This window comes from Pterocles gutturalis, unplaced genomic scaffold, assembly GCF_000699245.1.
Source record: "Pterocles gutturalis isolate BGI_N339 unplaced genomic scaffold, ASM69924v1 scaffold16961, whole genome shotgun sequence".
Classification (NCBI taxonomy): domain Eukaryota; kingdom Metazoa; phylum Chordata; class Aves; order Pterocliformes; family Pteroclidae; genus Pterocles; species Pterocles gutturalis.
The window spans coordinates 6,541-21,215 of NW_010103383.1; the positions used below are offsets into that span (position 1 = coordinate 6,541).

The 14,675-nt window shown below is 44.7% G+C and overlaps 1 protein-coding gene across 1 annotated transcript in view; it reads left to right on the top strand.

Moving 5' to 3' along the window:
• Positions 1-2,508: 2,508 nt before the first annotated feature.
• ERI3 (ERI1 exoribonuclease family member 3) overlaps positions 2,509-14,675 on the top strand; it is a gene marked incomplete at its 3' end in the record, with an annotated part of 86,245 nt that continues 74,078 nt past the window's right edge. The window contains exon 1 of the mRNA XM_010086709.1: positions 2,509-2,778. Within this exon, the coding sequence (XP_010085011.1) occupies positions 2,527-2,778 (252 nt within the window). The remainder of the gene's footprint in view (positions 2,779-14,675) is intronic.

A 14,675-nucleotide genomic window follows, 5' to 3' on the forward strand; every position in this document is an offset into this window, starting at 1 on the left:
GTGGCGTTGCTCTGATTTGTATGCTGTCTGTGTAGGGGAACTGGCACGCAATACCCCGCTCGCGCACCTTTGTTCAGAGCATTGCTCCCTCTGCTACACAGGAGAGCGGGGAGGGAGGCTGCTCCTGTCATTAGACATGAACCACCAGCAGAAGTTGTTACTGAAAACAGGCACTAGATGTTGGCTGTTTCCCTCTGCTGATGTCCCATGGTACCTGCGTGACACAGACGTGCCAGGGTCTGGAGTGGTGCTGCCGTGTCCATGCGGTGACGTGCCTGAATCCTGCTGAGATGGCTGGTTTATCTGTGCTGTGTGGACTCAGTGGCTCATGGACCTCTGCACCACTGTGCATGGTGCAGGCCAGCCTGAAGATTCCTGGGGTCCGTGTCTGATGCCCTGGTCTTTCCAGTTAAGATATGTTAGAGGAGTACAGATCTGCCATGTGTGGATGGATAATGTATGTTTTATTGCATGTATTTGACATAGGGGTTGGAGCCTGCCTGCCTCCCCCACTCCAACTGTATATTTTACTTTATGCAGTAGGCTAAAGACCAGGTTTTACTGCAACTAACTTACAAGCTGCTTTATTCTGAGATATTATATTTGCTGTGATGGGCCTTTAGATTCATAGCTGGTAGCTTGAAGATTTAAAGCACATATACTTTAAATATCTCTTATCTGGGGCAGATGAGAAGTGAATATAACTAACTTCTATTTGGCTGTAATGCATTTATTAATGACTGTAAAAGCTGTAGATGGAAAAGCAATAGGTAGAACTGAGCTCCTTTAGGATAAATGCAATGTTGGGCTCTCCATTATGGTTTTGTAACTTGAGTTTTCAGTTTTCTGGGTACCTGCTGCCTGGCAGGTAGCCCCCCAGAATGTGAAAGCTGCAAGGTGGGGATGCGCTTGTACCGTGGAATTGGCCCTGTGGGCAGTGGTAGTCTTAAACCTCTCAGCTCCTTTGATTTTTTTTTTGCCTTTCACTCAGAACCTTGGAAAGGGAAGGTTACCAAATGCGTGTTTACCCGAAGCACACAACCTGCCCAGCTGCAATTATCTCCTAATCTGGTCCTTCCTAGTTTCTCTGGTCTCGCAGGTAAATACAGATTTAGCCGTTATTCAAGGCATATTATTTACCTCATTAAGTGTGTGTTTTGGCACGTGCATTGTTTACCTGACGGACTAATGGATGGGAGAGAGCAAACGCTGTCTTTTGTGCAAACAGCAACTTTGTTTGCGGGCAGCGAGTCCTCTGTTTTGCCTTGCCTATGTCGGCTCTGTGTCTCACGGCGGGCGCTTCCAGCCCTTCATGGCAGAGCGAAAAGCGAGCACGGGGCTGGGGGGGCCAGGCTCAGAAACCAGGCGGGTGGGTGGCACGTGGTGCCATGCAGCTCTCGCCCAGAGCTGAGAACAGTGGGACCCACCGCGGGGATGGATTTTAAATATCTATGTAAGGATGTGTGTTTGTGTATATATATAGTTAGAAGTTGTATTCCTATTGTTGTTCAAGAGGATTGTGTTTTTGCAATTCACCTGTTTTGCTGTCGGTCACTGTAACGCAGCTATGCAACACCTCCAGGAGCTGAGCTTGAACTCTCATCCCAATGAATCTATTAACAGCCCCAAGGCTGGTCCATCTTGTGCAGTGATTGTCCTTTCAAGTTTTTCCTGCAACATTTTAAAAGAAAATGGGTAGGGGAGATAGCCAGGCAGTCTCAGATGGATAACATAATTTATTAAATAGCATTTGTTAAATACAAGCATCAGAAGGTGGTGGCTGAGTAAGGTATTTCTTTGGGAGGGAGACTGTAACCTATGGAGTCCTGCTGGCGTTTTGCAGTTCCTGCAGTTCACGTGTGGGTTTGTTGAACCAATATCCTCCTCTGAGAAATATCTGAAGCAAGAAATCAAGCGTAGCAATAGAATCACATCTCTGAGAAACCTCACGCACACAGCAAATTAGAACTTTCTTTAAGGGATGCCTTCCAGCCACCAGACACGTGGATTTGTAATGCAAGTGTGAGGTTTTGGTGCGACTAACAGGCGTTTCAGGGCCAAGCTGTTTGGATGTGTTGTAGTGTTGATGTATTGCATGTATCAGAAATTGCATTGTATATGAAAAGACAAAAGGCCTCGGAAATTTCAGTGGGATTTAGATCAGGTTTTCTATGTTTAAGTGGTTTGTGTTGTGTTCTGCTATGATAAGGAAAAAAAGGGGTGTGATCTGGTGCCGGGAGCCATGACTGTTGTGTGTCTCATAGTTCTTAATTTAAAGCCATTTGCAGAGGTTAATTTCCAGTTGCCCGTGATTCTGTACACCTTAAGCTCAGTCCAAATGTCATCTGTCGTGCTTAGAGCAGGTTACTGTGTTATTTCAGGTTTGCGATGCTGGAACCTCCACTGGGAAGCACAGAGAAAACCCCTGATAGAGGAGGCCAGTGAAGAGATACTGGCAGAGATGAGATGTGTGTGTGCATGAGTAACGTGAGTCTGTCTTCAGTTTCAGATGCCTCTGGATGTTCAATGATAGCACTCCTCCATACTGGAGCAGCAAAGTTTCCCCAAAACTTACTTCCAAGGGCAAGACAAGCTGTGTGCTCCCTCCTCCTGGCTGGTGTTCTCAAAGGGTACGGCTCCATCGTAAGCAGGAAACTGGCGTCCCACGGCTTTGGAGCTTCCATGGCAGCAATGTCATCCTTCCCTCCACAGAGATATCACTACTTCTTAGTGCTGGATTTTGAGGCTACGTGTGATAAACCACAGATTCATCCTCAGGTAAATAGTCAATCCTGTTAATTATCCCCTTGGAAGCTGCTGCTGCTGTTCTGAGAGGTGGAAGGAAAAAGCGGAGTGTTGACTCGCTTGTTTTCTCTGGTTTGTCCCACCTCCTTTCTGTTGCTGGTCCTCCAGGGCTCTTGCCAGTCACCTGCTCTCACAGGAGCAATGCCAGTACTGTTCAGTGGGAATGAAATGAAGGAGCCTGATTTCCATCAAGGAGGTGACAATTCATGTGTTATCAAAAACATCTTTAATTCATGTATGCTTGTCATCTGCCTGAACTGGGGAGGGTCTGAAAATTTTTGACTCGGAACCTGCATTAGTAGAGTGCTCATGGCAGCTGCCTTTGATTCTGGAAGGAAAAAGGTTGGTACCCAACACCTTTAGGAAAATAATAGTTTGAATTATATGAATATGTGCAACATAGTGGTGGGTCTAAGTAGAAAAGAACAATAGTTTGGAGCTCTCTGATCTTGCCTCTTGTTAACTGATCAGTCTGGGGCAGGTTAGAAGTGAGTGTAACTAACTTCTACTTGGCTGTAATGCATTTATTAATGACAGTAATGACTGATCTTGCCTGGGTGTTAACTCTGGAGTGTAATGAGACAGGAAGAGTTCAGCTTCAGAGAGAACTGAACTCAGTGCCCTGTCACTTGAGACATACAAAGATCCAGGCGAAGTACAGAGGTTTTTCTGCAGACAGTTCTTCCATAGTAATGTAGAGCATATTAGTAAACATATTTTCAGTTGTCAGCAGGATGGGCCGAGGTTTTCCATTTAAATTAGAAAACCGTGCTAAAAAGAAAAAAACAAGCCTAATATTGGGTTGGTAACAAACAAACAGAACTTACGAGTCTCTGAATTGAACTTATGAGTCTCTGAATTGAACTTATCACCCTCCTCTGCTGAGCAACTGGCCTCTTATAGATATTGCCATTATATGCATTGGGTCAGAATAACTCCCGTTTGCTTTGTTTTGCATATACTAGAGGCTCAGCAGTTTTCGGTGTGGTATCGCATTACTGAAGTGACTCAATACTGTGTGTTTCTCGCGGCACAGCTGTGGTTTCCTTTGGGCTTGTTGTTTCAAAGGGATGCTGCAAGTTGGGATCAAACTTGACTCCTGCCTTCCCCAGTAGTGCCTTGATGAGTGCCGCCTGACCCTCGTCTTTCTTAAAAAATGGACAGCAAATTCGCTGCTCTTTTGCTGGGTCTTTGGGAGGCTGTTGTGGCTCTGGATCCAGTTTTTCTTGCAGGGTCTTAACTGCTCTCCAAGTGAGATGTCAGGCTATTTCCTGCATGCTCTGCCTCGGGTGCACAGACCTGTCAAAGCTGTAAATTGGACCTACCTTGTCCCTTTGGATATGGGTTTGGTCTGTGCACATTTTGATGCAAAACCATGATGCATGTGGAGCTAGTTTACAGCTGGCAGTAAAAAGGAGCATGAGTGGAATATGATTACTACTGTTTTAAGGAGCTTTGTCCCCAAGTCCTTGCCAGGGAAAGTAATGGTCTGGGCCAATGCAGATCTGCTATATATTTTGTTGGTGAGATAGCACCTTTAAGGTGGAGATGTTCTTCAGTGTTGTTTTTCCAGTCTGCTGTGTTCGGTGCCTGTCTGCATTATACTGTGTGTGGAAAGGGCTGTCGGTCCCTCACATCCTCACCAACAAATTAGTTTGACAAATAAGGAAATAGCTTTTGCTATATAGAAATCAGTGGAGCTGGAAAGGCTGAAGGTGCCTGCCAGAATTGGGCAACTTTATTAAATGAGAGTTTAGTTGATGCCCCTACCTATCTTACCTTTTTGCTGGCCAGCATGGCTTTTGTCCTCTTAACTGCTTGGCTGTATGTCATAGTGAGCAAACTGTGCTGTGTATTTTTGTAATGTTTTGTGCAAGGTTTTAGGGGAAGGATCTTTCACTGGAACAGTGGAGGTTTGGTCTGAGGACAGACCTGCCATCTAGGAATGGTCAGGTGCTGATCTCCACTGTGATCCTGATCCTTTTTCTGCTTTTATTTTAATATCTGAAAAATAGAAGTCTAGATACAATGAAATGCAAATGCACTGGGATTTCACGAGGGGGCTGTATATACAGAGCTAAGCTGTGATCCAGGTTACTTTAAGTGGGTAGGCATAGCTGTGAATTTAACCAGCTCAGCCTAGAAGTCTGGCAGAGTACACTTTGCCACCATGCAACACACTTCACATTTCTTACTAGCTGCTCTTCAAAATATTCTGGCATCTTACTAGAAACTACTGAAAGAGCTATCTTTTTGTCCAGACTGAGGTGTGTGACTGCCATTTGTGCTCCCCCTCCCACTGTATTTACTTGTGCTCTTCTGCAACTGGCAGCCTCACTGGCTTTATCACTGGGGAAGTCCTTCGTGCTTATTCAGGAGCCCTGAAGACTCCTTCATTTCCATTCCCTTTCATGCTGCCTGATCTCTCTCTGAGGTCTTGTGGTATGGCCTCCGTAATGGGGATCAAGGAGGGTCAAGGACAGTGGTATTCCCCTGGGAAGCTGTCTGCATCATGGCTTCAGTAGTTGGGACTGCTGGCTGAGTGCCTTGTGGCCTCTGCCCTTTGCTTTACCACTTCTGGGTCAGGCATGGAGGGTCCTTCATGTTCCCTACCCTGTACCCGCAGAGGAGTGGTAGCATCCTTGCAGTCCTGACATCTGATGGCTTTCAGCAGATATGCCCCTAAATCAAAGTGCATGTTTATATGCACAAAGCAGCAGCTTAGCTTTATGGGATTTTTTTGATATATTTATGGATAATGAGACCATCCCAGAGAGGAAAGAAGGTGGGGGGTTTAACTGCATTGCCCTAGATGGATAGATGGGAAAGCCTAAAAGAACAGAGGCACAGTCTATGTCGTGTGGTGTTTTAGCCAGCCGAAGGTCAGCAGGGGTTGGCAGTAAGGATGTTTATGGCTGGCCCCTTGCATCTCTTTAAAGCTTACCTTGTGCATTTGGAATTTGATACAAAGCCCAGTGGGGTCAGGTGGGAGCTGTCGTTCTGCGGAGGTTGGTGAGGTTGGTGGACCTCAGACCATGGTGGTGGTAGTGTACTTAATTTTTCAGCTCTAGTTCTGACTTTTTTTTCCTTTGCTGTCTGCTAAGAGTCTATAAGCACTTGCTGCTTTTGTACACTCTCAGCCTGTTGAGCCAGGTACATATGGAGCTTTATCTACACAAGAGAAGATGCATTAATAAGTGTGAGTCTCGCTCTTTTGTCCCTTTGTCCTTGTATACACCAGTGTTTATGGTGGTCAGTGCTTTCAGTGACTGTTAAGGAGCTCCCCAGGCTCAAATCCGCAGCTGCCTGTAGCCTTATTTTATTAATGCAGTGAGTGGGTGTGCCTCTTACGGTCAGCAAGCCAAGTATCTTGCCTTCAACTTCATCAGAGTGGATGAAAAGCAATGATTTTTTAAGAAATGTAAGAAGTCTGAAGGTAGAAATCAGATCTGTTCAAAGCTGAACTTGAAATTACGCTTCTATATAGGATGTTAATCTCTACTGTAATCTATTAAAGCCACTTAAATTAAAGCCAAATAAAATTCAAGCTTTGTATGTCTGCTGCCTGAAAGTACAAAAGAGTATCAAACCCCTGACCTGGCAGAAGGAGCTGGACCAAGGAGTTGCTAAGCTGCTAAATGAGCTTTTGGTGGTGATGAAGTTGCCTTTTTTCATGTCAGGTTTTTCAGGTACTTGAGTTCAGTATTTGATTCACTCAAATTTGATAATCATTTGAGAACTAGAAATTCACCTCTTGCAAATTCTCTGTAAGAGGAAGATATGGAAAGGTCAGATCTTCTAATTGCTGAAGGAAGTGTCGTGGTTTAACCCCAGCCAGCACCTGCACCCCACACAGCTGCTCGCTCACTCCTCCCTGGTGGGATGGGGGAGACAGTCGAAAGAGTAGAAGTAAGAGAACTCGTGGGTTGAGATAAAAATGGTTTAATAAGGAAAGCAAAAGCTGTGCATGCAAGCAAAGCAAAGCAAGGAATTCATTCACTGCTTCCCACGGGCAGGCAGGAGTTCAGCCATCCCCAGGAAAGCCGGGCTCCATCACACGTGACGGTTACTTGGGAAGACAAACGCCATCACTCCAAGTGTCCCCCCTTCCTTCTTCCCCCAGCTTTACATGCTGAGCATGGTGTCATGTGGTATGGAGTATCCCTTTAGTTGGTTGGGGTCAGCTGTCCCAGCTCTGTCCCCTCCCAACTCCTTGTGCCCCCCCAGCCTGCTCACTGGTGGGGGGAGAAGCAGAAAAGGCCTCGACTGTGTGTGAGCACTGCTCAGCAGTGACTGAAACATCCCTGTGTCGTCAGCCCTGTTTCCAGCACAAATCCAAAACAGCCCCATAGTGGCGACTGTGAAGAAAATTAACTCTATCCCAGACAAAACCAGAACAAGAGGTTGTGACCAGAGGCAGAATAAATTGTTTACAGATAGTAGTTTCCTTGTTCTCTTAAACAGCACATTTTAAATACAAAAATGTCTTGGTATTTTTCTTTAGCAAACCCTACATATTTCAAGTTTGTTTAGCATGCATTTTGAGTGTTATTTTGGGGGGATCTTTAATTATAATTGCTGTTAGATAAAACTGGACATACTAATACATATAGAACATCACTTACCATTTCAACATGGAACCATAAATACTGAGACTATGAGTAAGTATATGTTCAGCTAGTGATTTTGAAGTGTACAAACAAATCTGGATGGTCATTGCATTTCCTGATAGGCAAAAGCATACTAACAAACAGGAGCCAGTCCTTTGTAAGGTATCATTAAGCAGAAATTCACGACAAGGTTAAAGTGGGTGCAGGCTATGTTTCCTTGAGTGCTGGTCTAAAAGATCATTAAAGGCATTTTCCCCTGCACATCCGTCTTAGGGTTCTGGCTAGCAGTTGTGGGCAGGTGCAGCTGGAGTGGCTGCAATGATTGCTGCCTCTCCGCCGCTTGTGCTGCTCTACCTGTGGTGTCGTCCCCGTGGCAGGGACAACTGAATGATGTGTCTTTGCTCCTGAGCTGCTGTGATTTATAGACTGACCTTGTAATGGGAATGGATGTTGATTTCCACCAAATTTAGGCCATAGCAACAGATGAGTGCAGTCCCTGCCGAGCTCCCTGCTCAGGGTGAGTAGACGGGGGTAGGCAAGCCACCTTGGGAGCTGTAGCCTAGGCTCAGAGGACTTACTAGAAGGAATATGTCCCTGAAACTACAAACCTGCTGCGGGAGGAGGTTATGGAGGGACTGCTGGTCTGCTGGGAAGCAGGCTGTGAGGTAACCTCTGTGCGCTTTTCGAGTAGCGCTCTGTCGAGCCTGTATCAAGGCAGTCGTAGCTGAAGGCCAGGTTGGGAATGCAGAAAGGTGGCTCACAAAGTAACAGAGGATGTGACAATCCTACCCAGAGGGGGACAATGGAGATGTGCCCTTGCCTACCTATCCTATCTAGACTACCCTGCGTAGCAGCTTTCTTCTTGTGTGGTTTCTGTGTGGCTGTTAAGCTCAGTGCATGAGAAATCACCTGCCAAAACCTTTATTAAGGATGATCGTGAATTGCTGAAAAGTGAAGAAATTCAGGCTTGTTTCCCATGGCAACTTTGACTCTACACTCTTGTGCATAAGTATTACAGTGGAATATTAATCTGCAATTACCTGTCTTCATGCAGCTTAGGCCTGGGTGTAGTTTTAAATACCTAGTTCTCAATTCAGGTTCTTACAGTGTTATTTCTAGAGGAATTCCATTAAAATGCACATAACACAGACACTTAAAGTCATCTTCTTTTTACTAAAAGTAAGTAAAAAAAAAAAAGTATATGTTTATAATCTCTTTGTCAATTATGGCTGTTATTATGCCATTCATATGTCAGCATGCTTTAAGTTTCTAGACTGGCAGCAAATGGTTCATATAAAAGCTGTTTCAGGTAGGTTTTTCTGTTTATGTTAATTTTTGGAACAATCTTTTAAAAAAACTTTTTGAAGCCTTGTAGCTAGTTCCTCTGAACAGTTTTTTGCAAAGAGCACATGAATATCCGTAGCTCAGCAAGGTGCATCTGAAGTCAGAGAGATGGTGCTTTTTAAATCTTATTTTCTGTATGTCATGTACTTCATTGCAAGTCTGTTAGACTGTTGTGAAGTCTTATTTTGACCAATATGGAGAATAATGTCTTTATTTTAAAAGATGTAGAGCGAAGACCAGCATTTCGGAGAGGCTTCTGCAGGGTCTGAGGCACCAGGTGTGGTGTAACCCTCAAAAGCTGCGTTCCTCCTGGCAGTCATTTTGCCTTGGAGACCTCCCTCATTCTCCCAGTAAGCGGGGACAGCCTTGCTGTGACCCATATGAATCTGACAGGGTGGGTTATGACTTCAGGCAACAGAATTAGCTGTATTTATTTAAAACCCGATGAGCTAGAGAACATGAACAGTTACTGAACCCAAATCTCCTGGAGAGCACAACTGCAAGACCACCAGGCAAGACATCTGATGTAGGAAAAAAAATTCAAAGCAATTTCTTATTTAAAGATATAAAACCAGCATTATTCTAGCAACAAGCCTAAAATACCAAGGCACTCAGGTGGCCAATTGCTGCAGTCCTAACCTGACCCAACCTGCTTAGCTTTTGGCTGGTTATTGACAGGCCGATGAAATGACTGCTTTAAAGCAATCAGTCATGAGTGTGCGGAGACCCCACATCAGTTATGCATCCCGGCGTGCAATTCCCCACCTGTGCTGTTTGAACACTGTATCCTTAGCTGTGCAAACATTACACATCGTTTAGGTGACAAGTTGCAAAGTTAAGTAGACTTGTTGTTACAGCAGAAAGTAGTTGAGCGGCAGTCACCCTGAAAAGAAAAGATCCAGGCTAGCTCAGGAATGTGAAAGTCCACCGTATTGTGTTTAAAGGTTTCTTTGCCTCTCTGTAAAGCTGCTGATGAGGGTAATGTGTGCCGCTGGAAACGTTCACACCACGTGCACTGCTGAAGTGAAGGGAATCGGTGCTGCAGGTTTATACGTCTGCTGTACTTGTCCTGTGTGACTCCTGCCATCTGTCTGGCCCTGTACAGTCACCGATGATCGGTGTGTCCCTGCTGCTCTTTTGCAGCCTCTGAGGCAGGCAGGTATTTTGCATCCCTCCCAGCATGATATTTGAAAATGGGCAATGTTCTTCCATGGTGTGGCACCTACCTAGTGCTGTGCAGGGACATGACTTATCAGGCTGCTGTGGTTCCTGGGGAATGGTCTGTGCTGCGTTAAGGTGGTCTTTTCTTAGTTTTGAGCAAAACCTTCTTGATAAAGTGCAGCTCAGCTCTTTTGGTGAGAAGGGCACAGATCATGCCTAAGTCTCATGCTTTTCTTTCTCTCTGTGCCAAGCTGGCTGTGCAACCATCCCTGTGATGTATTTGTTGGTCTGTGCACGTGTTAGCTGGCAAAATAGCTTTTCATTATGTTACTTAGTTCCTCTGCCAGGCAGAAATGCGCTGTCACCAGCAGCTCGTTGTGATGTTTGTAAAACCCTGTGTGTTCATTTACATGCACTAGTGTGCCCTTTCTACCCATCCCAAATGTTTTAGTGTTGCTGGGAATGTTGATCATTTGTGCTGCTCAATATCAGGTGAAGAGGTTGAGTCTTGAAATGATTTGATAATTCTGCAATGGGGACAGCACAGGCTGGCTGCCTGAAGTAGAAAGGAGTGGATGTGAAAAGGGATATAGTGTAGTTGTCACCTTGCAGTAGAAGGGTAACATTTGGAAATGTGTGTGTGCTGGTTTTAACCTGGTTTGAGTACTAAACTTCCCCCAAACTGTCAAGCTTAAATTGTTGTTGGCTGTGTCGATGGATATTTTCTGGGTGGTTAAATATATGTCAGTAGTGCTTGAAGAAACAGGTTGAAATGTTGATGTCTGTTGGTCCGTATTTCTCATCCCAGATGTGGAAAGAGGAGGGAGGTTCTGCTGCCTTCTTGATGTCTGGGTGCTGCTGGGAAGATCAGAATAGCTTTGTGGGGTTTGGCAGTTGAGGTGATGCTGATGGTGAGAGGCAGGAACCAGCCTGGGAGCAAATGACTGCCAAAGGTTTTATTCAGGATGGCAGGACAAGGGTTGTGAGCCAGCTGTCAAGATGTCAGGTACAATGGCAGGTATGAAAGAAGTCCCAAAGACCACAGTAATAAGTTTCGAGGGAAAATGTCATTTGTGAGACGTGTGGATCCTCCTTTTCTTGGCCCTGTAAGAAGAGACCTCATCTGGGGAAGAGGTTTTTTTTCCACATTGGACTCCATACTTCAAATTAAAAAAATGAGACCATCTCAAGAGGGTGTAAAAGAGAAACAGTCAGTGTGACTGGGTCTGCGAAACACAACTCCTAAGTGCAGGCTGGATGGCATTGGGGTTCTGTTCGGTGCTGTGAAGAAAAAGGTATGTATGATGAAGTCTTCCATTGCAAAACCGAGAAGGGCAGTGCTCTGGCTTGTGCCTGCTGTGGGTAGGAAGAGCAGTCATTAATTTAAACAACAGCAAGGGAAATTCTGATTAGACATTAGGAAAAACTTTCCAATGATAAGACTAATGAAACAGGAGGATAGAGTGCCTGGGGAGAGTGTGAGTCTCTCTTATTGGAGTCTGTAAAAACAGCCTAGACAAAGTCAGAAATGATTTAGGGGGAGGTGATGCTGCCCTCGGGCAGGTGCATGGACTAGATGTCTCTCTTAAAGCTCAAGCTCCTGGAGGCATGTGATTAGATGGGAATTTCAGCTTCTATTAAAGAAAGAGAAATGGTCCCTCACCCTCGCAGTTGTAAGGAAGCACCTGAAAATAAGAGCCAGGCTTGATGCCAGTGCAGAACCCAAAAGACAACTCAAAATCTATCTTTGAGGAACTCCAGCCTCTGACATTGGGCTCCAGTGCCTGAGTACTGGGAGTAGGTGGTGAGGTTGACCTGAGAGCAGGGAGCAAGACGAAACCTTGGATATTCAACGATCAAGCAGCAAAAGTGGTCTGCACATCATCTTGTCCCAGTGTTTCATTATCTTTCCGTATTCCTGCCAGTTCCCTTGTGTTCTGATTTTGAGGTGTATTTCCTTTCACACTTCTCTGGGATGTAACAGTAGTTTAAATGTATTAAATAGTTGGGTGTGTGCATATGTGTGCTTTAAGCTAGGTAGTGATTGAAAAAGAAATTTGGGGGCTAGCTGATTCCCCGAAGACCTTTTGACAGAGTTGATCACAGGGTACACAGGGTAACTTAACAGGGACGGAAGCGCTGAAAGACCCCTCACCATGTGCGCAGGTAGGCATCCTTTGGCAAGTCAGCATAGCCCTGATTCGGCAGAAGTTCTGCTGTTCCCCACTACAGAGGGGTTGCCTTTATGATACTTGTTTTGGTTAGTTTAATAAAAATTTAGAAGTGGGAAAAAGACCTATGAGGTCATTTTAGTTACTGCCCCTGAGGGCCAGTGCAAGGCTGCTGAGTTGGAAACGGCTTTAGTTAAAATAATAATTAAGGCAGAGAATGGAAACTGGGGAGGCAGATCTGTTAGGCTAGTGCTGTCCTTACTATGTCCCTTTTCAATTTTAATTGCCTTGGAAAAAAAAGAAAATCACAAGGCTTTAAAAGCTCTGATTCTTCCTGCTCTTCAACCCCCCGCCCCCTCCCCGATCTTGGAGGCATCAACTCTCATCTGTCAAAGTGTAAATCAGCAATTAAAACACAAACAGCGAAATGCCAAAGATGACCCGAAGCACAAAGCAACTGACAAACAAGTCCGGACAAATCGGCGGATAATTTATAAGCATTGCCCTAAAATCTAATTATTTGGCAATTCGAATTTGCAGCCGGCCAGGGCTGTGCAATAAATTTAACCCGCCATAAATTATTTAGGAGCAGCCTGTGGTGTAAATCAAAAACACGAGTGTTTGTTTAAGAAATAAGCTCCTTCTGTATAAAATGACTTTTTTTCTTTAAAGGGGGGGGGAAGCATCCCTGAACAAAATGAGCTGGTACTGAAGCTGTGTCCCTCCACAGAGATTCCCTTGCCTCTTCTGCCCATACCTTTTTTGAAGGTATAAATGGGCCTTTTTGTAGGAAGTTTTATGCTTTTCCTTATCAGAAAAAAATCCCTTTCTCAACGGCCTCTGCTTGTTTTTATTGCATTTTGAACAGTCAGCTCTGATTTTTATGGGCATCTTTTATTCTTGTGTTTATTAAACTTCTTCACATGGGGGTAGAAGTAAGGGATAAATTATTCTCTGGTAGTTTTTGAACTGAATAGGCCCACATGGTCTTCCTCAAATACATAACTCAGTGTCCTGAAGCGTGTGCCCTGTCCACTTTGTATGCAGGCTTCTGGATTAAAAGGTTTTGAGAGCTAGGAAGTTCTTGCTGGGCACTGTGTTCCCCAGATCCCAAAGTATAAGCAAAAAGATTCCTCTGTGGGAATTAGTGTAGCTTCATGTGCTTTCTTTGAACTCCAGGGATCTGCCTGTTACAGGAAATTATTTAGCGAGTGTAGTTGTGTGCTTGTTCATTTCTTTTATTAGCAAGAAGATGAAGACGGCTGAATTTGTACATCCCTGCTCCAGTGATAAAGGGTAGGGGGTTTCATTTAGGACAGTTGGGTAAGGAGGGGCTGGGTTCATAGCAGTACTTTCACATGCCCTTATGAATTTTTCAAATCCCACTTAAAAGGGGGTCTCTAGCCATTCCACAGTTACCTGCACGCTCCTGCTGCTGCTCAGCTCACTGGCCTGGGACAGCCAGGTCGCGTAGGAGGCTTTCACCTGGGACCTCTTTTTGGGGGCGGAACTTTTTTTTTTTTAAAAGGCAAAAATTCTGAGCAAGCTGTCACATAGGTTTTCTTGAAGTACAGTGAAATCATAAATGCAAGATTGTTGTAAAGAGAATGGACCTGGTAATGGATACGTATAAGCCTCCGGGTGTGTAGGTTCCTATTGTTACGGTGTTTGGGGGAGCAGCTGAAGGGAGGGACAGGGTGCCGATGTCTTTTTCTTTAAGCGTGTTAATATTGATTTTAGAAGCTCTGTGTTCCAACAATATAAATGCAAATGCCTTGTAATTGGGAGCTGCGTGCAGAATTTCTCAACAGAAAACATGTTCAACTTTTCATGACAATGAAAAGAAAATAAAAAGCCGCTTATTTATTGCTGGTGGCTTGAATCCTGGGTTTCCTTTCAAGTTACTTTGCAGTGCTAAATAAAATACCTAATTGCAGTGCTCACAAAATTCAAATGGGTACATTTGTTCTTTTGGTAGCTTGTGGCTATTTGCAGCCTCTGGACGCCTTCAGCATTTTTTCAGCACATCCGTAACTTCTGGTTGCGCTGTAAGGAAAAGCTGGGAGGGGGAAGGCTTAGAAGTCCCAAATACCGCTGGCACAAATCGCCACCGAAGTTGGAATGTGTACTCAGTGTTGGAAATGGAAATGGGTGAGAAGCTCAAGGTAACACTTATGGATGATCAGACTCTGATAAAAGAAAGGAAGTGTCAGTGAACTTCTTCCTTCTAATTCCCTTGTGCTGCTCTCTTCCACCTTTCCCACCTGGGAAGAAGCAGCGAAGGTCCTTGATGGTGGAGATGGAGCTGAGTGCGTGGAGCTCACCGGGCTGCTGTGAAATGTGAGAGCGCCCGGCTGCCCTCCTGCATCATGGTCTGTTGGGGGGTTGTGTGTGTGTGTCTAAGTGCTCACCATTTCATAATAATTACTAATGAAATTCTAGATCTGTAATAACATTTTGGATATCTAAAACAAACCATATGCTTGTAAAAAAAAAAAAGAATAAGTGGGAACAGATCAACTTGAAGTCATAAATTCTTGGTAATAGAGGCCTCTTTCCACTTCCCCCCCCCCCCTTTCTGTTT